Source organism: Halichoeres trimaculatus, unplaced genomic scaffold (assembly GCF_033239565.1).
Source record: "Halichoeres trimaculatus isolate MK-OKI-2021-1 unplaced genomic scaffold, fHalTri1.1 fHalTri1_scaffold_8, whole genome shotgun sequence".
In the NCBI taxonomy this organism is placed as follows: Eukaryota; Metazoa; Chordata; class Actinopteri; order Labriformes; family Labridae; genus Halichoeres; species Halichoeres trimaculatus.
In genome coordinates, this window is record NW_027437186.1 from 1,757,167 (window position 1) to 1,781,133 (window position 23,967).

Genomic DNA, 23,967 nt, shown 5'->3' on the forward strand with positions numbered 1-23,967 from the left:
GTCAAGGGGAAGGGAAAAGAGTGACAATTGAGATTGGTCTCCAGTCTTAGACATGAACAAAAGGTCCAGGTAATGTCTAGTATTTGTAAATGTGTGTTATACAACATAACACACCAGTCAATTGAAACCATTCCAGGTGACTACCTCATGAACCTGACTTGGGAAAGACCAAGAGAGTGCTGAGAGTATGAGTGCGTGTGATGCCTTAATGTACAGTTTGTTTCATTCTCACCTGGCCCAGAGGCTGTATGGAGGGAACAATGCCTGGGACAGCAGACTTTGGTACAAGTACAGGCAAAGCATGTGACCAGATGTGAAGAAGCCCACCATCACACACAATGCATTAAAACCCAGGTGACTGATAGGAAGGTGGCACGCCCACCATGTGCACACACCAATGAAGAGCAGGAAGTAGATGGCTGAGAAGGCAGAGGGCAGAGTGATCCCTGAGGGGACAGAGAGGAAGATTGAGCAGGCATGTAGTGACATTCAAATCACAAGATATATCAAATTCTATGGAGCCAGAACCATGACTTAATGATTTGTACCGAAAATCAAATTTGGCATTACAAACACACACCAAGACTGAAAAACACTGCCATTGAAAAACCTGTATTATTAATAAAAATGTAATTCATCAAAACAGGTCATATATATATATATATATATATATATATTTATTTAATTTTTTTCTAACTTTCTTTTATTTCATCAATTTCAACTCTGTCACTCTTTTGGTGTCAAGGGAAAGGTCTGGTTTGGCTTTGAGGAATGCTTTACATATGATTTGCACATTAATGGCAAAGAGGCCAGCACTTGGCTGGACCCCACGGATATACAAGACCCTTGAGCGCGAGACATCCAGGAGTTCACCTCCAGCTCCAAAATCACAAGTAAGTGTGTTTCTCTCTGCTGTTGTTTATCAAGAAGTTAGGATGGATTAAAGTTGTTTTTTTAATAATAAGAGGGTAGAGTGCTTTCCAACCTCTCTGGAGCTCTCGTTGACTTTATTTTCACTGATTTAATGTAAAGATCTGAGCAAAGTAAACAATGGAATTAGTTTCCTTTTTGCCAGCTTGTTGTCCATGTTCTGGTTTAAGATTCAAATGAACCCTACCTGCCAAAGCCAGCAGGCTGATGGCCAAGATTCTCCCCAAATCCCGCAGAACTTTGCGGACTGTGGCCTTCAGACGCTCAGCTAGCTGCTTTGCTCTTGTTGCTGTGGAAACCTCTTCATCAAGGTCACCTGGTAATGATCTTTCCTCCTCATCTTCATCTTCTGATACCTCATTGTCCTCCTCCTCCTCCTCCTCCTCCTCGTCCCTTTCATTATCTGTAGTGTCATCTGTTACATCATCTTCCAGCTAAGGTGGGGCATAGGTCAAAAATTAGTTCACAGACACAGCACTAAACACTAAATAACACAACACACTAAATAAAGAAATAATGTTTTATATACATCTCTGGAAAAATGATCCGTTTCTCTGTTTTCATGGACGTTGTTTTGGATGTTTTCATGTTTGGTTTGTTTAACAAACTACGGATGACATTTCTTCCAACTTCCAAAAAGAAAAATGCCCGGCATTTTAACATAAATATTCTCTTTTCAAGCATTTATTGGGTGAAAATAACAAACGGTGAAAATATCAGAAAAGTGCAGTCTTCCTCAGATAATTCAAAGAAAACATGTTATACTCATTTCAAACAACACAGTTCTCATGTTTTAACTCAGGAAGCACTCATAAATCAACAGTAGAATAACTCTGAGTTTGGGCTCAGTGTTCAGCCGTCTGCAGACTCTCCTCCCGTCCATCACGGTAATGTTGGAGACTCTCCTGGAGAAAAAAACTCAAGCAGCTCAGGACTAGAGATTAATTATTTTGTGTATGTAGATGATCAGCTGTGACGTGAAACGCAACCACTCAAAAAGAGAACTCTCTGGAAATGCTGGAACATCTATGCACGGTCTGATATCTATCTCCTGACAAATATTCAATTCTCGGCCAAAAATGCTGCACCCTCACCCATGGGATCATTATCAGAAAAAAGTCGGTTTCCACCTCCTGGGCACAAACTCAGGTTTTAAAGTAACAGGCCCCAAGGTAAAGGTCCAAGGTCCTTGTGAATCAGGCTTGGTTACTCCTCTTTCTCTGGTTTGATTAACCGCCCTTTCTGAAACAGAAAACCCAGGGTTTCTCTTATCTCAGGGTTAACATCCTCTGAGTTATTACTAAACCTGCTTTGTGAAATTGGAGGAAGAAGGAGACAAAAAACCCACAGCCAGCAGAACCTTCTAATGTGAAATGAAAAAAAAAAACACTAAATGAACAAAGTTTAAGAATAAGGTCAGAGGGATGGAGACAGTCATAACTCTTCATTCTCTTCAATAAAAAGATTACAGATGAAACACTCAGGCTCTTTGTTCTGTCAGTAAACAACAGCTTTTGACAAATATCCTCCTTCCTTCAACTATATAAATGGAGACAACGGAAGGTACACATACCAGTGGTGATTTTAGGGAGTGGCCTGGGGTGGCCGGTGCCACCCCTGAAAACTTATTGGCCACCCCTTTGGCCACCCCAGATCTTATAGGTAGTTGGCCAAGTTCTTCAACACAAGAAACAAGAGAAACGCTGTCAATCAATGGTGATGGCTGACTGACGGATCTAGAGTCAGTTTTACACTTTTAACTACCACAATATGGTATGACTGAGGCTGCAGAGAGCTGATTTCTGATCAGCGGAGCTTTTTCCAGGGACCATGCAGGTCTGGGATCAGTAGAGCCACGAGATGAGCACGCTGCATCTCCGTGTCACCTGCAGCTCCGGTGAAACAGGACAGAGAAACATTCATTGTAACTTGATAAAAACAGATTCAGACAATTGAGAGGTATGGTAATTTACAGTGCCGGGCAGTAATGTCAAATAGCATCGTTAGTAGTTTAACAACATTTTTCAGTAACGATGTGGTAGCATCGTTGTTTACAAAAAGAAAGAACGTCTCAATAGCTTGGCTGATTTTTTGGTCATGTAGCGCGGTAGTGAACGCAAAAGTTACATTAAATATTTTAAAATGATTCCTATTGATGTGCTTGAAGCGGAGCTTTCTCCTGCAGTCTCATCTCACACTTGTAAGGATCAGGCTGTGACGCCATCTCCAAACGCTGCTATGTCTGTGTCAACCGATAGAAGCGGAGGAACTGTTGATGTCGTCACTGAACAATCCCTGCCTGCGACTTCACTGCATACACAGGGTGCTTCTCAAAGCTCCAAAGTTCCATCCTCGCCTCCTCCACTCGCCTCCTCCACTTGCGTCTTAGTCCCGCCCACCAGAGATGCATGCCAGAGACGCGAGGAAACGAAGAGAGGAGAGAGGAGACGAGGAGGTTCATTTTATGAGCATTGAGATGTCCTCTCCTCCGGAGTGTCACATGAAGCCACGTATTTTAGTGATGACGGCGTCACAGCTGGATAAACAGGTCTGAACGCACGGGAGAAACTAAATTAAGGAAAATAATGTCAACAACAGGGCGCTCAACCGCAGAAAATTCATATTCACTTTTAGATCAGTTTAACATGAATATGTTCATGAATGAAAAAGAAAAATGTGTGTTCAGAAAGAAAAACTTTGTGTTCATAAATAATGTGTTTATTCTGCTATAAGCACTGCTTAGCGCACTGGTGGGACAGGAGGAGAGAGAGGCGGAGCTGTCTGCAGCGGTGCCTTTCATCCATTACGCGCACGCAGAGGGACAGAGGAGAAACTGTTGCTGTATCAGCCAATAATGGCATGATCTCACACCATTACTGATAAAACAACAGTTTGCTACTGTATGAAAATGGCGTGGTTATGTGTTATTTTTAAAGGCATTATTGAACTGGCTCGAGTGGGCCAGTGGAGCGCTCAGTCAGCTGACCCAGAGCCTTTCAGTTGCACTTTAAGCCTTGTTGTCTGTTGTCCGGTCTCTGGGGCTATTTCTAATTGGCTGTTGTCATCCTCAGTGAGAATGAATGTTGTAATCATCCAGATAAATATCAAACATGTTTGAAAGTAATCAGGGCGGCTCCAACGAGTCTGTGAGATGATCGTGGGGCTTAAGATTCATCTGTTAACCACTCACACTGGAAGATAATCTTTGCCGAACGTCGGGGCTGATTTTAGTCCCCAACCAGATTTCTTCCCTGATTGTGGGGAGGACCGAATCTGGGTTAAATCGGGCCGAGAATCCTGTAGTGTGAGCCAGGCTTTACACTTAAACAGCTTATCTTGCTCCATGGAGCTCACGTTTCACACATGTGGACAGCTGACGCTTTATAGCCGGCTCTGATACGTCACAAGGGGGCGTGTCTGTCAGTGAAAAGACTTCCGCGAAGCCTGCTCTTGTGTTTCCTCGATTATGCCTCCTCCAGCTCAGTCTCCTCTCTCCTCTCTCCTCTCTCCTCCGAGCGCATTTGGCGCTTTGGAATGTCCTCCAATATGGCTGCTCACAAAGTACTTCCGGTGTCGCGGAGGAGAGAGGAGATAGGAGATAGGAGACTGCATTTTGGCACATTGGGAAGCACCCACACACACGCCCGCTTCAGTTCACTGAGAGATGGCAGAAAAGGAAGGAGAAGAGGAGCAGCCGGAGCAGTCACCTACCTAAATCGAAAAGTTATGTGTTCAGATGCCTACTGTGCCAACCCAAGGCGAAGTTTCTGTCAACTTCAACAACTTCAAACACAAATCTGAGAACCCATATACAGGGGACTACCAAATATTCAGAACCAGCAGTCAAGCTAACCATCAAATGTCAACCTTAGAATAAGACATCAACACAAACAAGCTACTTTTCAGCAGCCAACAATTTGCGTGGCAGTAAATTAATTAAATTAAGCATGAGGATGTAGTGGAAGTGTTTGAGTGTGTGTAAGGTGGGGGAAAAAATAATACAAAGGGTAACAAAAGTGATGGCATAAACAATCAAATGTCTAATGGTGCGGCCACACCAAACACGAATTTGCGGCGCAATTACTTACAAATTCAATGCAAAGACGCGTTTAGCCGCCGATTCGCCTCTGGCGGTGCGATTCGCGCGTTTGGCGCAGCGAGTTTGGAGCGTTCACGCGTTTGGGCGGTAGACGCGAATTCGCTCGAGTTCAAAATATTCCCCCACGACGTCATTGTTTTGACAACGTTGGGGGGCAACTGCCGCCTGCTCCGGCTCCAACTCCGCCGGAGGATGGAGGAGAAAACAATCTGTGTGGTGTGTCATCATCCAGAGTTATACGATACGACGTGTGTACTCTACAGAGACTGGAAAAACAGGAGCAGGCTTGGTTGAAAGTCTCTGAGGAGACAGGTTTTGAATGTAAGTCATGAAAACATTCGTTCCCAGCTGGATCTGCCTGCACGGGCTATCACTGAGTCCGACTGTGTTTTCCTCAGCGGAGTTTTGAGCATGATAGAGAGGAGGAAAGAGTGGGGCAGGGGCAGAGCCAGGGAAAAGATGGAAGTTCTCCGTGCTCCTCTCTTTCCTCCACCCCTTCATTATCCCCAGGGAGACCTCCGGGAACATGGGTCGGGGGTTCGGGTGGTCGGGGGTACGGGGTGTCGGAGGTTCGGGGGATCGGGGATGAGATCGCAGGGAACAGCCAAGCAGGGCTGGTGGATTACCAGGGAGAGGCAGCAGGCATTGATTGTGATCTCCAAAGCTTTCACACACTCTCCTGTCATGCTTTGGAAACCACAGCTCATTGTTTTTCAGCTGCTCTTTTGGACTTTCGGTCTTTAAATGAACGAGCTCTCTACTCCGCATGCGCAGTACCGCGCATTCGCGTGTACGCGCCTCAGCTTGTCAAAAAAGTCCAGCGGCGAGACTCGGGCGTTCACGCGGCGCGTGACAGGCCATTCGCGCGAGTAAATTCGCGTGTTCGCGTTTGGTGTGGCCGCGGCATTAATCTTACACTGAAGACCACGGCCCAATCCCAAACCGCCCCCTACTCACTCTCCCTACACACTAACCCTCCGTTTGCGCGTTCTCGCGGAGGGTCCGCCACATTAAGGGCCGTCCCAAACCACGTAGTGCAGAGGGGGAGTGGACTGTTCAGCCCTTAAACAACGAGCCTGCATCGATGCTCACTTTGACAGGACGTGCAACAGCGCAATGGATGAGGAAACAACAAGTGCCACATGTGTAAAATATGTTCCCCACACCTCTATCACTAACAAAAACTCACAAGAAGCGTGGTTTAGAAAGATTAAACGAAACAAGCAAATCTTACTCTATGCTGATGTTTGATTTGATCATGAAGCCCTGGCACCTAAAATGTGAGCACAGTTTGCAGTATTAATTCTTTTGTTTAATAGGAAATGTCATATGGTGATATTATTGATAGACATGTGGGATCCCTTCAGATTATTTAAAGTATAATATATCTCCCGTCATTGTAACGGCTTCTGGTTTTATGATTGTAAAGAGGAAGACAAAACGAGACAGACAGTCAGACAGTGCGGCTCCACTCTGCTTTCGAATGATGCGCTTCTAGCGGTAGCAGCAAAGTTTGGCAGCTCTCTGTTATTACTCTGCTTTTTTAGCTATATTTTTATCTTTAATTGTTTCTTTTGCTAATTTTTGCTCAATACTGGACTTTTTTGACAACAACTCATGGATATGTCTGCTGGAAGGAGAGTTTATTCAAGAGAGGAGCTTCTTGCATTACGATGGAGCAAATCTGGAGGACATCACCCTATTCCTGCTGAGATAAAGAAGCCTTTCCGAGGATGTCGTGCTGGTGCAAAGTTAAAGGCCAGGAGATGGAGATACAAGCCCTTTCTTCCTTCAGTCATCATGGGAAATGTCAACTCTCTGCCCAACAAAAAGGATGAACTAGAGATACTGGTGAAGACACAAAATGTATACCGTGAGTGCAGCCTCATGTGCTTTACTGAGACCTGGTTGAATCAAAACATCTCTGATTCCTGTGTGGATATCCCTGGCTTCACGCTGATACGTCTGGACAGAGACACCAAAGCTAGTGGCAAGACAAAAGGAGGTGGACTTGCTTTATACATCAATCAGAGATGGTGTAATCCTGATCATACTACAGTCAAGGTGAAGATGTGTTCTCCGGACATTGAACTGTTGGCAGTTGGTATGAGGCCATATTACCTTCCCAGAGAATTCAGTCATATAATAACAATCCTCGTGTACATTCCACCCAAAGCAACTGCTGAAGTTCCATGTGATGTTATCCAAGAAACTGTTGCCAGGCTACAGACTCAACATCCTGAGGCTCTCATAATAATATCTGGAGACTTTAACCATGTTAGCCTCTCCTCTCATCTCACTGGATTTAAACAGTTTGTTAATTGCCCAACCAGAGTGAACAGAACACTTGATCTTCTATATGCCAACGTCAAAGATGCATACAGTGCCACTGCATTACCACCACTGGGCAGGTCGGATCACAATCTGGTTTTACTTCAGTCTTGTTACAGACCCTGCGTATTGAGGCAGCATGCAACTACTGTAACAATTAGAAAATGGACACCTGAGGCCAGTGAGGCTCTGAGAGACTGCTTTGAGTGCACAGACTGGAATGTATTGTTAGAAACAGATGAAAATAGTATAGATATTGATAAACAGGTTGACTGTTTTACTGAATACATCAACTTCTGTAAAGACAATATCATACCATCAAAGACTGTACTCCGTTTCCCCAATAACAAACCCTGGATCACAAGTGACATCAAGGATATCCTCAATCAGAAAAAGGAAGCCTTTAGAGATGGCGACAAAGAACGGCTCAAACTGGTGCAAAAAGTGCTGAAGAGGAGATTAAGGGAGGCTAAGGTGAAATATAAAAAGAAAATTGAGAGACAACTACAAAATAATAACATGCGGGAGGTGTGGAGAGGAATCAACAACATCTCTGGATATAACACAAAGACAAGGCAGCCAATTGTGGGTGATGTTGAACGTGCTAATGAATTCAACCAGTTCTTCAACAAGTTTGACACAGCGACCACTTCCTCTTCTACTGCTGCTCCTTCTACACATCTGTGTCTCTCCACCACTCCTGCTACATCCCCTCTTACACCTGTGCCTCTTCAACCGTCACCGTCTGTCACAGCTTTAGGAGTGAGGTTAGAGTTAGGAAGACTGTGCTCAGGGAAGGCTGCTGGTCCAGATGGTGTGTGTCCAAGACTGCTTAAGGACTGTGCTGCCCAATTGTGTGAACCCCTTCAGAGCATCTTCAACCTGAGTCTACAGTTGGGTCAGGTCCCGGCTCTGTGGAAAACATCTTGTATTGTGCCGGTACCAAAACTCAAATGCCCAGCTGAACTCAACGACTACAGACCAGTTGCCCTCACCTCACATGTTATGAAAACCTTTGAGAGGCTGCTTTTACGTCTGTTGAGACTTGAGGTCAAAGACACACTAGAACCTCTGCAGTTTGCATATAGAAATCATATTGGAGTGGATGATGCAGTTACATACATGCTCCACCGTGCCCTGTGCTATCTAGAAGAACCTGGCACCTATGTAAGAATTATGTTCTTTGATTTTTCAAGTGCATTTAACACCATCCAGCCCATGATATTGAGAGATAAGCTCAAAGACATAGGAGTGAACCCATCCTTTGTCTCCTGGATCACAGACTATCTCACAGAGAGGCCACAGTTCGTCAGGTTGGGAAACTGCGTCTCTGGGACGGTCATGAGCAGCACGGGGGCTCCACAAGGAACTGTTCTGGCTCCATTCCTATTCACACTTTATACTGCAGACTTCAAATACAACTCTGAGTCCTGCCACATCCAAAAATACTCCGATGACACTGCTATTGTGGCGTGTATCCAAAATGGACAGGAATCTGAATACAGGGATCTAATAAAAGCTTTCTGTGACTGGAGTCATAGAAATTGTCTCCTACTGAACACCTCAAAAACAAAGGAAATGATTGTGGATTTCCGAAAGTCTGGGCTCTGCCATCAGCCAGTTAACATCCATGGGGTGGACGTGGAGGTGGTGCCAACCTACAAATATCTTGGTGTACATCTGGACAACAAGTTGGACTGGTCCCTTAATACAGATGCACTCTTTAAGAAGGGGCAGAGCCGTCTCTTTTTCTTAAGGAAGCTCAGATCAATTGATGTCTGTGGAAAGCTGCTGCAGATGTTTTATCAGTCTGTGGTAGCCAGTGCTTTGTTTTATGGTGCAGTCTGCTGGGGAAATAGTTTAAAGCAGAAGGACAAGAGGCGACTGGAAAAACTGGTGAAGAGAGCTAGCTCTGTGGTTGGATCCAGTTTGGACTCACTGGAGGCTGTGGTGGAAAGGTATACACAGAAGAAAGTGGAGGCCATCATCCGTCACTCTGATCACCCACTTCACAACATCATAGTCCAGAGGATCAGCAGCAGGGGACGCCTTACCTCTGTGCGCTGCAGGACCGAGAGGTTCCGAAGATCATTCCTCCCTGCAGCCATCAGAGTGTACAATTCTCTGCTTGGAAGAGTGCCCAAACAACTTGAATTTCCCTCCGGGGATTAATAAAGTATGACTTATCTTATCTTATCTTATCTTATCCAAGCGCCGCATTCTCATTTCACACACACAGTAGGCATGGGAGCAGGTATCTGCCCTATCCACATGAAATCCACGTGTTTCACTGTTAACTATGTGTCAATCTAAGCGTATTTTGGAAATATACAGCTCTTATCAACTCTGCACAGCGATATAGCGACTCGCAATCTGTGCCACAACGTAACAGCCAAACACGGGGAGCGTCTTTCTGTTTCCATGGCGACGAGGTTTTCCGTGTTCCGGTGAAGTGAAGAGGGCCTCCCATTCCTGCCGGTAATGTTTATACCCTCCCCCTTCAATCAAAGTGCCCTCCACAGCCGGGAGTGTGACTTCATTTGAAGTGACACTCGGTAGCGAAGGGGTAGTGTGTAGGGGGTGGTTTGGGATTGAGCCCAAAACAGAGTTAAGTAGTAGAGGATAAAGCATAAGCGCGAATTCCGGGGGGGACGCAGGGGTCATGTCCCCCCCCCCTTCCATAAAGTTGTCCCCCCTAAAAAATCCAGTTGTAATTAATTTTCTAATAGTAACGTTTTTTTTTTTCATTGGTGTAATACAAGTCATGCTACTTAAAACACAATGATTGACGAGTTTAACTATTGAAAGATCACACACACACCCCTCCCCGCGCAATCCTCCAGTGGTTTGATCCAATCCATTTCTCCTGGCACGGATGCTGCAGCCCCGCGCACACACGCACACAAATAAACGCATACAGACAGAGCGAAGGGTCGCGGTCAAGTAAGTAGATTTCACTGAAAGACTTATCAATCATAACTTCACTTGTTAAACAGACACAGAGAAAATGAAAAGCAAATGTCAACTCCTTTTTCCGAAGTCTGACAGTATGCTTTAAATAAAAAAAAGGTGCTGATTAAGCCTTCCATCCGATGTGGTGCGCACACACAGACACAGACTACAGAGCGCCAAGGATCGTGATTAAGTGCATTAAAACACTGAACAATTTATAAGTTAATTATCACACAGTTTGCTGCTGGCTGGCAAACAGCCTCTCCTTTATGATGCAAAGAAGGCTGTGACAGATAAGACAGGTGACATGCTGACATCCTCGTCCTTTCATTTATGACACAAATATTAAAACTATTTAAGATGCCTCTTGTGAGATAGAGGCATCTCTAGGGAGATTTATGAATTCATAAATGAAGCCATTATTTAGTCATATGTTCTATTCTAGATTTATTGATTTAAAAATAAAGTAGTTATGACTTTGACTTAGATCTTGAATAGATCCAGTTTCTAATTCCATTCTGACTGTTAGTTTTAACCCCTTATTGTCCTTCAATTAAAATCAACACTTTTCATTAATTTGGATTTAAAATACTAATTATTGAGTTCTTTGTGTTGTTGCTGCCACATTCATGCCAAAACATTTTTTCATGAACTAAAGGAAAATTAAATCAAGGCTGATTATCCATAGTTGGGACTAGTCATTGTTTAATATCACAATATAAAACAACAGCAAAAATTATATCAGTCTCTGAAATTTTACTGTTTATTGTCCCCCCCAACAATGAAACGGGATTTACGCCCCTGGGATAAAGCCATTTCAGAGAGAATGAATGACTTTACAGAGATGTTAAACTTGATAAAAAAAAACTTGATTTAAGTAAACACTGATAATAAAATAAACAATTTACCAAATTTTATATAACACACACACACACACACACACACACACACACACACACACACACACACACACATATCAATATCAATATATCAATATCAATATATCAATATATATATATATATATATATATATATATATATATATATATATATATATATATATATGTATGTGTGCGTGTGTGTGTAAGAGAGAGAGAGAGAGTATAATTCTGTGATACCAAGGCCACCCCAGACAAACTTTGTGTCCCATCCAGGCCACCCTGGTAAAAATGTCCTGGATACGCCACTGACACATACATACACATTCACAATCAGTAAAGCAATATCCCTCTGAGGACAGCATTATCAAGGATCAGAGAGACATTTGGTGATAACACACAGTAACAGGTGGGGAAGATTTGATGTTAGGTATCAGTGTATCAAAAATATCACAGCTCCACATCTTCTAGAGCAGTGGTTTTCAAAGTGTGAGGCGTGCCTCCCCTGGGGGGCGCCAAAGGGTTCCAACAAAGGTGCAAGAAGAGGAACGAAAAACACAGCACAAAATAATGATAATCCTTCATTCATTTGTGTATTTTCTTAACCGCTTATCCTGTTCAGGGTCACGAGTGCCTGGAGCCTATCACAGCTGTCATTAGGTGAGAGGCGGGGTACACCCTGGACTGATCTACAGTCAATGACAGGGCTGACACAGATAGACAGACAACTATTCACATACACACTCACACCTATGGGCAATTTAGAGTGGTCAGTTAACCTGAAGGGCATGTTGGGAGGAAGCCGGAGCACCCGGAAAGAACCCACGCATGCAAACTCCACATAGAAAGGCCCACCGACCAAGCTGGGAATCGAACTAGTGACCTTCTTGCTGTGAGGCTACAGCGCTAACTGTTGCGCCATCGTGCAACCCCCCCCCCCAAAAAAAAAGTATGGAAACAAGTGTGCCGTGGTTTCATAATTTTCCCTGTAGCTTTCCACTATATGGAGTGCTCATCTCTGTGTTTGTGTGTCTGTGTGTGCATTGGGGCGGGACTTTGCCATTCGCTATGTAGAGAGCGGAGGAGAGTTGTGAACGCGCGACCATGCACACAGCTAAGGGACAATGCAGCAACTGCTCTGCTCTGCAACCAAACAGGACACTCATGGATCCCTCAGGGGCATGTGCCTACAAACTCACATGTACGTGAACATATGAACTTAGCTAAAAGATATATGGCTAAATGTACTTCTTGAGAGACCTCTGGAAACACTGCCGTTGAGCCTTTTAGCCAGTCTCATATATCAATTTAGGGGTCTCAGACTCCGCTTGACCCCACGTATTTTGCACAGTGATGAAGACAAATATTTAAAGTTGGGTTTTTCTTAGACCAGATTCTCTAAGGCCACAGTGAGTACCCAGTTTACTGTGAATTTGTCATCTATTTGACATTCATCTATATGATATTCATCTATTCAGTTGCAGTTTGCAGTTCTACACTGCAGTCATCGAGTCCATTCTGTGCTCCCCCATCACTGTGTGGTTTGGAGCTGCCACCAGGCAGGACCGATTCAGACTGCAGCGCACTGTGAGGACTGCTGAGCGCATCATTGGTGCCCCCCTGCCCTCCATCCAGGACCTCTACTGCTCTAGGACTCAGAGGAGAGCAGGAAACATTGTGAGGGACTCCACTCACCCTGCTCACGGACTCTTTGAACTGCTCCTATCCGGCAAGCGCCTCAGAGCTCTGCGGACCAGGACAAGCCGGCACAGGAGTAGTTTCTATCCGTCTGCAGTCTCCATATTAAATAATAAACACTGTAACTAACACTGGCACCTTTTTAAAACAGTTTACAGCTGCACTATGGACCGCACAGTTGCACTTTTCCACCTTCAATTGTAAATATCCCAGTATTCTGTAAATATTTCTGATGCACATTTTATCCCAGCCCTTTTCTACACCCACATCTTTTTATTTATCTATTTTTTATTGTCATGTTTATGCGTCATGTTTGTGTGTACCTCTTGTGCTAGAGACAACAACTGCCGGAGTCAAATTCCTTGTATGTGTTGCATTCTTGGCAATAAAAACCGATTCTGATTCTGATTCTGATTCTGATTCTGATTCTGATTTGTGTTTGAAAAGCTGTTCTAAATGGTCTCCTTAAACAAGAGTTTTGTAGATGCTTAAAGCAGCTCTGTGTGATTGATCTGTAATTGAACAATGTTTTAAGTACTGCATTTTGATTGATCTTTTATTCTTTGTTGCCATGGTGGCCATGCTTTATTCTCTAAGCTCAAGAGCTGTCATCTAATTTTATTTTGATGTTTTTTTCTCCGTTGCTAGGCGCTGCTCAAGTAGCTGCCTGTTGCAGTAGCTCTCTCGTTTTTGTCTTAAAAAATTTTTTGTCTCTTTTTGTCGTCTTTGTATTTGGAGTGGATCATTACTTTGTATGGTTCATTGTTGGTCATGGACACCAAACCTTTTGTGGCTTCAGTGATATTTTTACTACTTTTCTCCTGTGTTTGTCTGGAGATCCTACATGTAACCATGGCTGCATTGTTTACATGTGAAATTAGCTGTTAGCAGCCTGTACCATGTCAATGCTAACTAGTGAAGAGCTTGATGATTTCCCTCGAGGTGAGGAGGAGGAGGTGAGGACGACATGCTGTTTCTCGGGTGTGAGCTGGGAGGTGACGACGTGGACCTGTCCTTCCATCCATCGTTGTTGGGAACGTGGGATCTATCTCCGGTGGGATGGACGAGCTAGCCGTGCTAGCCCAGCGGCATCGTGCTGTTCACGGACGCGTTATTATGGAACCCACATCAGTTCCAGGTAAACCCCGCCCCGCTGCTCTCCAGCCCTGGTGACGCAAACCACGCCTGCAACACGCCTGCAATACGCACAAGGGCAATAAAACAAACTGAGATGTCAAATGCCAAATTTGTCATGCGAGACGCAACGCACAGAAAATACACTAGTATAGAGCCCCGAGGGACTGCTCAACCATCTGGGGTTCAAGTGGTTAAATAAATGAGCTGATATTATTCAAAATTAACTTGATATTTTTGTTAAAATTGCCTGTTTGTCTGAATTTACTTGCATATGCAAAAGTGTTGATTCCCGCACAATAATGTTGATTCCCGCTCACTCATATTGTTGTTTTGGCCTTGCATAAATAGGGTGGAATAATGTACATTTATGTAATAAAAATTTAAAAAATACCTTTCATTCTCAGATATGGCGGGAACAAATCCTGTCGGAATGCTTGCATAAATATATCCCACTTCTCTGCCTTTAAGGCAGGCTACTCATAAAGCCAAAACATTTTACACAGAACTATTCATTCAATCACACACAGACACACATCATCTTAACTTTAAATTTGAAATAAAAATACAAAAGTCAATGTAACACAATGGAGGTGTGTTCTGCTGAGGTTATGCAATGTGAAAAATTTCCTTTCAGAAAAGATGAATGACCGAAAAAATGTGTCAGATGCTGAAGTCATTATGAGCGTTGATCAAATGCCTGATCAAAACACACGAGTGGAGTTTGGCTGCGTCACTCACAGCGTGGGCGGGGTTTGGCTGCATCACTAGGCCTTTCGGAGCAGCGGGGGCGGGGTTTACCTAGAACTGATGTGGGCTCCATAATAACGCTTCACGGACGTGGCTGACGGGGCTGACATCGGACGCCGGCGTCACATTGGAGGAGCTTCGCCTGCTGTGGGCAGACAGGATCCAGGAGACAGAGACTGAGCAGACTGCTGGGGAGGCTCAGTCCTGGACCCTGTGGAGGTGGATACTGGCTCGGCTGGAGAGTGGTGGACGAGTGGTGGACAGGATGTCGTCATCTATTTTCTTGTGGACCTTTTTTGCACTTTCAATACACTTTCTTACTTTTGTTTTATTGACTCCTGAATTTCCCCTCGGGGATAAATAAAGTATTTTTCTATTTTTTCTATTCTAAAGTTCATGTAGTCATTATAATAAATGAACAAATAGGCATTGACCTAAATTCGTCTAATTCCTACCCATTTTTAACTTAAATTTGAGAAACTGTATTAGGACAAAATGTTTCAAATAAACATTCATATGTTTTGTGGTTAAAACCAGAATGATTTATTCATTTATTAGAAGTAGTACTTGTTTTATTAAAATAGGGGAGGCCCCAATGGCTTTATGTTCTCTGAAGGGGGGCTCACCGTCTTACACTTTGAAAACCCCTGCTCTAGAGCACTTTGACAGAAGTGATGTGTGTAGTAATCTGATGAGGCTGCTGTTAGCTTTGGGAATCCTCTGAATCAGGAAATACATCATATACTTCAAAAGCAGAAATCCTGTGTTTTCAAAGATTATGTTTTTAGTATGGATCACTTAAGGATACTTGTATGATGATTTTAGCTGTGTCCCAATTCAGGGGCTGCAGCCTTTGTAGGCTGTGTAGACCACAAAGGTTGTACTGAATTGATACAGTCTAGTCTATGAAGCATTTCCTGTTTGTCTCTGTCAATGTTGTCACGCAGCGCTGTGACATAACCAGTCTTCAAATCAAGCCTCCATCATATGCTGAAGTTCCTGAATTGGGACATAGCTACAGTCTTTGGTTTGCTTTTTCTTGATGGGTTTGGGTTTTCTAGTGTCTGTTTTGTTGATTTAGTTTGTGATTCTTGTCTTGTGTTTCCCTGTGTTTCCTCTTTTAGTCTGTAGTTCTTGCTCCTTGTGGTTCTGGTGTATATTTTTGATACGTTTTTTCTTAGTATTTCAGTGTTTTGAGTTTATCTTGTTCTTTTTCAATATTCCTGTGTTAATCTTAGTTATTCCTGTTGTGTTTTCCTTTGTGTTTCCTGTTCACTTTGTTGCTCGTGTTTGGTATAGCTCTCCTTTCTGACCTTGTGTTTCCCTCCTGTTAAATTGCCCCTTAGTGATGTGGCGTTCAGTTCGTTCAATGAGGATAAGACAGGAGCCATATGATCATTTCAGTGTTTACCCTCTTCCAGCTTCATCACACATGCTAATTGTAAGAGGAAAAACAGGTGCACACAGATCCTATAGAGAAAAAAACTTATTATAAGGTTAGAAAATATTTTTTTTGACTAAGATTATATTTTGTTTAGTCCTTATACTATTCCAGATAAAACCTTTTGATTTATATCAGAATAAATTGTAGTTTCTCAGGCAACATGTGATGTATTTTCCCATGCTAATTTGCTTGACTCCCAGGCACAGCTAACACTAGCTATATACTGGCTGACAGGGTGGGGTGGGTTGTAACCAGGGCTTGACATTGACTTTTTTGCTCACCAGCCAGTGTGGCTAGTGGTATCCCTGAGTTACTAGCCACTCAGTATTTTCACTGGCTACAATTTGTCGTTGGATAATTATGTTCAATATGATTAAAGCCAATGATGACATTTTTAAGTTTACTTAAAAAGATTTACAACCTCTTTAAATGTAAATGACCCCTATGCACACTCAAAACAAGACTACATCAATGTTAAAATCCACAGGTCCTTAATCAGGTATTCAGCTCTGATAAAGTTGTGCGTAACATTGTGCTCCTTTCATATGAAAATATGCAGTCTATTAAGACATAGTAGTCTAAATATTAGTTAGTTATTGCTTATAATAAAATGGTAAAGGGGATTAATTGAACTGATAAAAACTCAGCAAGAGACACTGTCTGCTTAAATATTTATTAACGATTGTAATCAGAAAATCATTTCTTTTTTTTATGAGAATGACAATGAAGGAGGGGTAAATTAAATTTCCTCAGAACTTTCATCATCATCAGTCATCTTTTAGCTTGTCTCTCTGCTCCATGTTTGAGATAAAATTCAACCCGCCAAAGTGGCCAGTGGGAGCGGTGGTGTTACCAGCCACTGCCGAAATCCACCCGCATTTGGCCGGTTGGCCGGTGTTAATGTCAAGCCCTAGTTGTAACATATCTTTTAAAAGTGTTACAACCATCCCCTTATGTACAACTAAGAATATTTTCTTGATTTTAATAATCTTACACAACGCCTAGGCGGTGGAAAGAAAGAGTGACTGAGGTGTGCCTACAAATGTTTTTAAAAAAGCATCTTATGAAGTACAGTACTTCAGTCAGATCAGTCTCCAAGGCACATGGGATCTGCCATGTTACTACAAATCACTGCAGAAGCTGAGGGTCCAGTGATGTCCAAGTGTAGGTTACTGGAGCAGCAGCAAGGTTTTCTCTGAAGGCCAGGATGAAAATGTTGCAAAAAAAAAAAAAAAAACACCACTCCAGGGTTACCAACAACTATTTGTCACCATTGTGACTTTGATCAAGAATAAACACACACACACACACACACACACACACACACACACACACACACACACACACACACACACACTCACACACACACACACACACACACACACACACACACACACACACACACACACACACACACACACACACACACACACACGCACACACACATACATACACAGAGCAAGGAGTGCTAGCTTGTGGGCTGGATTCTTGGATTCACTGCTAGTCAGTCCTCTCCAATAGCTTTCAGCTTCCCCTCTTGTTTCTGATACAGTGCCACACCCAATCCAGTAGTACTTGCATCTGTATGTATTATATAGGGCAGCTTAGGATCAGCAAATCCCAGAACAGGAGCAGTAGATAGCTTCTTGATGACATTTTGAAATGTCTGCTGACATTTCTGCAGTGGAGTGAGATCTAAAGGGTTCCTTGGGGATGTGATACTGTAGGTCTAGATTTTTTTTCTTCCTCAATAGTGAAAGGGTGGATAAGATCGTTGAGAGGTTTGACTAACTTGGAGTAATCTTTGATTAATCTCCTGTAGCAGCCAGAAAACCCAAGAAATGCTCTTAGTTCTTGTAGAGTTTTTGGTTGTGGCCAAGTCTTTAAAGGATTCCCAGCTCAGTAATTGATGGTTATTTAATATTATACAATGATGTAAACTTTTAGGCTAGTGGACCAGCTCTTTGAGGTTTTTTTTGAAGAGAGTAGCTGATGGCTTTAATGAAAAGCTGCTAGTTTGACCCTAGTTTGTCATACAGAATGTTAGATGTGACCACAGACTGTAATAAAACTTTGACTTTATTATGCAAAGCTAAAAGTGAGGTCACCACAAAACTACGCCCTCTGATGGCTGGCTGCAGTATAGGTCAAAAACTCTGTCTCCCCAGATGTTTCAGATGAGCTAAAACATAAATACACCTAGAAGAATTTTTTTTCATATCCTTTTGCTGTGGTAATATGAAGATATTGTTGGGCAGCATTGTGTTCAAGTCCATTTAATTCTGAGAAGTTTCTTTTAATTGGTTATTAGAGGTTAAAAACTGTGTTTTACATCATGTTTAACAATGGTTGACAGCTGGTGTTTTTTTCAGGAATAATAAGATACGTCAGAAGCAAGAAACGAGAAGAGATTAGACTCTTGAAAGAAATGTTTTAACAGAAAGATTAGAATCAATAACAACACCCAAGTACTTAACTTGCAGCTCGTGTTTTGGTCAGATATAGTTATATTTGAAACAATATAAAGCCTGCGAGGAGATGCAAAGAACTACAGTTCATTAAATCTCCACTTGAGGCTGACTGAAGAAAGACCAGAAACCTCACACACACACAAAGCCCCCCCCAAAAACAGACTTTTACGGTGTTAAAAAAAAAAAAAGATTAACAGCCTGATTCAGAAAAAAAACAGCTTTGATCTAAAAAGCTTTTTTCTCAACCAGCCCACAGTGGTGAATATATTCATAGCCTTTAAGAAGATATTAAGGGGCTGTTTTCATGTGAATTTTACAAGTTTACATAAAAGGAGTGTTTTTAGCTGACCTGAAATGGAAACTTTTGAAAACGGCCTCCAGCATGGACTTCTGCAGCTATTGCCATGTAAACAGCACACCAGAGTTTTCAGTGGAAACACTGACAGGTTATACTTTCATTGAGGCCACTTAAATTGCCACTTGAATTGCCATGTGTGCCATGCTGAACATGCTGATAACAACAACATCAAAAGTGGACTACTGTGGTGTGCTTGTGCTGCTGAATCTGCTGTTACAGCTAGTGTTGAGTTTATTGATTCATTTACCAAAATAAGACGGCCAACATCCATCCATCATCCTTTACTACTGTCCCCTAAAGCCCTATCCCAGCATCCCAGCAGTCATTGGGTAAAGGACGGGGCTCCCTATGAACAAGTCACTACATACACATACATACACACACACACATATATCCATACACACACACACACACACACACACACACACGCACGCACGCACGCACGCACGCACGCACGCAGGCACACACACACACACACACACACACACACACACACACACACACACACACACACACACACACACACCTATGGACAGTGACCTGATGCTTATGGACTGCCGGAGAGAGCTGGAGAGAACCTGCAAACTCAACACAACAGAAAGGTTCAAGCCCAGTGGTGATGTGTCTTTGTGAACCATTACTTTAGAATGAACAAATCATTTGGGTGAATGCACTGAGTTGAACTGAATCACTGACTGACTTAATTACTGAATTACTTGCTTCAGTTGTGCTTTTCTCCCTCTCGTCTTCTGTCACTCTTTCTTATACCTTAAAGGGTTAGTTCAGTTTTTTTGAAGTGGGGTTGTATGAGCTCGATGTGACCACTAAGGACATTAGATACAGTAGAAAGTTGTCTCCTCTTCCTCAATAAGACACAGACTGTAATCGATGGTGACGAGGAAATAGGCGCTAACAGCCGCTAAGACCGTACCAAATTCAAAGGCTATTTTCTCTGCCTACAAGAACTAAAATCAAAAAGTAATACCACAGCTTAAGAGTACGCTACATAAAATATTTTTTAAGTGCATTAAGTCTTCGGAAATATAAACATTTATCCGGACCTAACTAACTGGTCATATACCCTTCCGCGCAGCGCTAGTGCGCTCCGTCCCCCCTCCTCCTTTCAGCTTTAGGGAATGTAAACAAGCTATGCTTCGGGCGTCGGTTGTAGCCTCGTGTAAGTTTGATCAAGTATCGTAATTCTTTTGTTTGTACTCTAAGGATTGTAAGGCAGCGTAGGAAATTCAAAATGAGTGACTATGACAGCGACGATGAAGTTCCATTCACTTTGGAACCAAAAGGATATCTGTATGAACCGGAGTACACAGAGCTGCTACAGATGGCGACTGAAAGGAATACAGAGGAAACATCCACGGACACTGGACATCAAGATAGAGTCGGAAATACTCAGTGGTGTAAATGTCTGAGCTGTGACTCAATGCCCACGGATGCTGAGTGTTACTGCTGTCACAAGTGGAACTTGGTTACAGACACTCTTCAGGATTTGTCGGAGGACACTGCTGGCTCTCAAGCCGTCTGTATAACTCATCACACAGATTTCCCTGATCTTCTGAATTTTGGAGTGTCCTGTAACAGCAACAGCAACAACAACAGTCTTGGCAGCAGTAACACTCAGCATCTTGATGTCCAGTGTCCGTGGATGTTAGCCTTTGAATTTGATACGGTCTTTCCCTGTTTCCTGCCTATTTCCTCGTCACCATCGATTACAGTCTGTGTCTTACTGAGGGAGAGGAGACACCTTTCTACTGTATCTAATGTCCTTAGTGGTCACATAGAGCTCATACAACCCCGCTTTAAAAAAAACTGAACTATCCCTTTAATAGTTGCCCAAGCCCACCCTCCCTCTCTTTTTCCTGTCAGTGATTTGTATTGCTTGAGTACAGCAGTTTCTGATTAATCAGAAACAAGAACTCACCAAAGTTATGTTAGCAGCAGCCACCATCTCCCGGTTTCTGACCAATCGGCCGCAGAGGATCGTTGTAACCAAAGTAACCACGCACACACCGAGGTCTGGACAAAGAAGACGTAACACACTCCAAGGATCCTCCAAGGGAAGCCTGAAAAAACAAACATGCTGAGAGGGAAAACCTTTTTTTCCTGATCAACAGAAGCATGCTAGAAATGAGAGGTTGGTTCTACTTCAAAAAGTTCTACATTAGCACTTTGCATCATACAAGACTGAACCATTCAGGTGAGGTCTTTCTCCATCAATCATTTCATCATCACTGATATTCACAAGAATCCAAAGTTCCATCCTTTCTTCCTCCACTTGCATCGTTCACTTGAGTCTTAGGGCTCTAATTTCGTAGACCAGCTGCAAGCACAGGCGCACCTGCCCTGCGCCGACCTTCGCAGTGCGCACAACCGGCGACCGGCGCACTTTGCATGTTTCCTGCAGTGCCAAGAGAGGCGCAGTCAAGGCGCAGTCAAGGCGCAGTCAAAGCGCAGTCAAGGCGCAGAGGAGCGCAGAGGAGCGCAGAGGAGCGCAGAGGAGCGCAGAGGAGCGCAGAGGAGCGCAGAGGAGCGCGTCCACGCCTCCCTCCGCACAAATGGAAGAGAGGGAGGAGAAAAGCTGTGAGTGAGTTTACACAGCCGAGCGCTGTTTTCACCAATCAAATAAGCGCCTCACCGTGCCTTTAAATGCCCTGCGGCCGAGGCGCAGTATCTAACTGGTCTGACTGCTCTCCAGCACCACGGAAACAGTGCTGGTAGCGGAGACGGTCAGAGCTGCTGTCCCTGCTGCAGGAAAATGGACAGCGGGGCACATTGGAGGACACGAAGCGCGTCACCGTGTGGGCCAGCTCCCGGGACAGATTTAATCTGTTTCTTTGTCATTAATAGGAGTACAAAATGAAGAGACAGTAACACAGCTGGCTTATCCATTTAGAATACTTTTGATCCACCTGCACTCCTGGTTTGCCATCACCAAATAGCAGAACCTTTGGTGATATACTGTATACTCTCCCGGTGTCTCCGCCTCATCCTCCTTACAATAATGTACTCCATCTTTTTAGACCAGGTTAAAAATAAAGACTAAAACAGAGAAATATGGGAAATCCTGAGTGACAAACATTTATTTTGTCTCTTTTTTCTTTGTCTTTTCTCTCCCTCTTTTCTTTGAATTAAATAAAACGAGAGAACCAGCTATATACTCTGTATCAGATGGTAAGGCTGTTAATTGTTTAATTGTAAGATGTGCATCAAACTTCCAGCCGCTGTGAGTGAGTTTAACACAGCCAAGTGCTGTTTTCACCAATCAAATGAGCGCCTCTCCTCACCTTTAAATGCGCTGCAGGCGAGGCGCAGCGTCTGATTGGTTGGCTGATCCCTGCCACCGCGGGAAGTGTGCTGGAAAAAACGGGTAGCGGAGACGATCAGCAGGAGAATGGACAGTGGGGTACATTGGAGGACACGAAGCGTGGCACCTTGTAGGCCAGCTCCCGGGACAGATGTAATCTGTTCCTTTGTCATTAAAGGGCAACTCCGGTTTTCTGACACCTGGACCTTATTTATAGGTGTGTGCATGCTCATATACTCACTCAGACAAACATTGTGCAGCTCGGAGTCCTTCAGAAGTTATTTAGATCCAACCGATTGTAGCCACGGCAAGGGAGCTTCAGCGCGGGACATGATCTATGCAAAATCGCTCATTTCAGCTATATTTTTTCATCCATCACCAGTGTATTCATAAAGTCAGCTCGTCTACGGTCTTCAGGTGGGTCAGCTGACCCAAAGCTGACCTGGTAAACAAACGTTTGACGGTTGTCCTTACCGGTTTCAGCCTGAGTACATGGAGGAGGAGCTCAATGAAAGAAGGATGCGGAGGGAGAGAGACCAAGAGCTGGCTCGAGAACAACAGACAGGAGCACGTCCATGACTCAATGCGAACTGCGGACAGTGTTCGCCTTTGGCAACAGAAGAGGAGTGTGTTTGTGATAACACTGGCGATGAATGAAAAAATATAGCCAAAATGAGTGATATAGCAGAGATTATGTCCCACGCTGAAGCTCCCTTGCTGTAGCCCCCACTAAGCACGGCTAAAATCGGTTGGACCTAAATAACTTCTGAAGGACTCTGAGCTGCACGATGTTTGTCTGAGTGAGTACATGAGCATGCACACACCTATAAATAAGGTCCAGGTGTCAAAAAAACGGAGTTGCCCTTTAATAGGAGTACAAAATGTACAAAATATGGGAAATCACGGGTAAATCCTGAGTGACATACGTTTATTTTGTCTCTTTTTACTTCATCTTTTCTCTCCCTCTTTTCTTTGTATTGAATGAAACAAGAGAAGCCAGATATATACGCAATATCAGATGTTAAGGCTGTTTATTGTTTAATTGTAAGATGTGCATCAAACTTCCAGCTGCCGTCAGGTTAACTTTCCATTATGACAAACGGCTTTAATCTGACATCAGATGTGACGGGACAGTTAATATAGATACAAATGTATATGCTGGTTCAGACAGTTACATTAAATAGTGGTTGCTGTGATTGTTTATTGCATTAAAATGTGCCTGACACTCTGGAAACCTGCCTCTGAGGCTTTGATGACATGTGCGCACATGTGCACCTGTCACCAAATTACAGCTGCGTAGGGTGCGCTCCGCTTTGCGCCGAGAATGGACCAGGTTGGAGGTGGCGAGCTTTCAGCGCACTTTCTGCACTGTTTTTGGCACGAAATTGTCACTGCGCCAACATAAGTCTGCCGACATCTCCCCCTGGTGTGCCGTCAACTCCCCCCTGTCGCGCCGTCACACCCATCTCTGCGCTGACGGTCTACCAAATTGTCAAACTGTCCAAACTGAAATTAACACTGTGCCGGGTGCGCCAGGCTTGCGCCCCCTGCGCTGTGCCATGAAATTAGAGCCCACAGTCACATGAAGACAAATCAAAGTAGA

General features: G+C 43.5%; 1 protein-coding gene across 1 annotated transcript in view; it reads right to left on the reverse strand.

The window, feature by feature from the left end:
- piezo1 (piezo type mechanosensitive ion channel component 1 (Er blood group)) overlaps positions 1-23,967 on the reverse strand; it is a 189,374-nt gene that overhangs the window by 117,302 nt on the left and 48,105 nt on the right. Inside the window, exons 4-6 of the mRNA XM_074675606.1 lie at positions 20,982-21,123; positions 1,118-1,364; positions 233-446 (exon numbers count right to left, since the gene is read on the reverse strand). Of these exons, the coding sequence (XP_074531707.1) occupies positions 233-446; positions 1,118-1,364; positions 20,982-21,123 (603 nt within the window). The remainder of the gene's footprint in view (positions 1-232; positions 447-1,117; positions 1,365-20,981; positions 21,124-23,967) is intronic.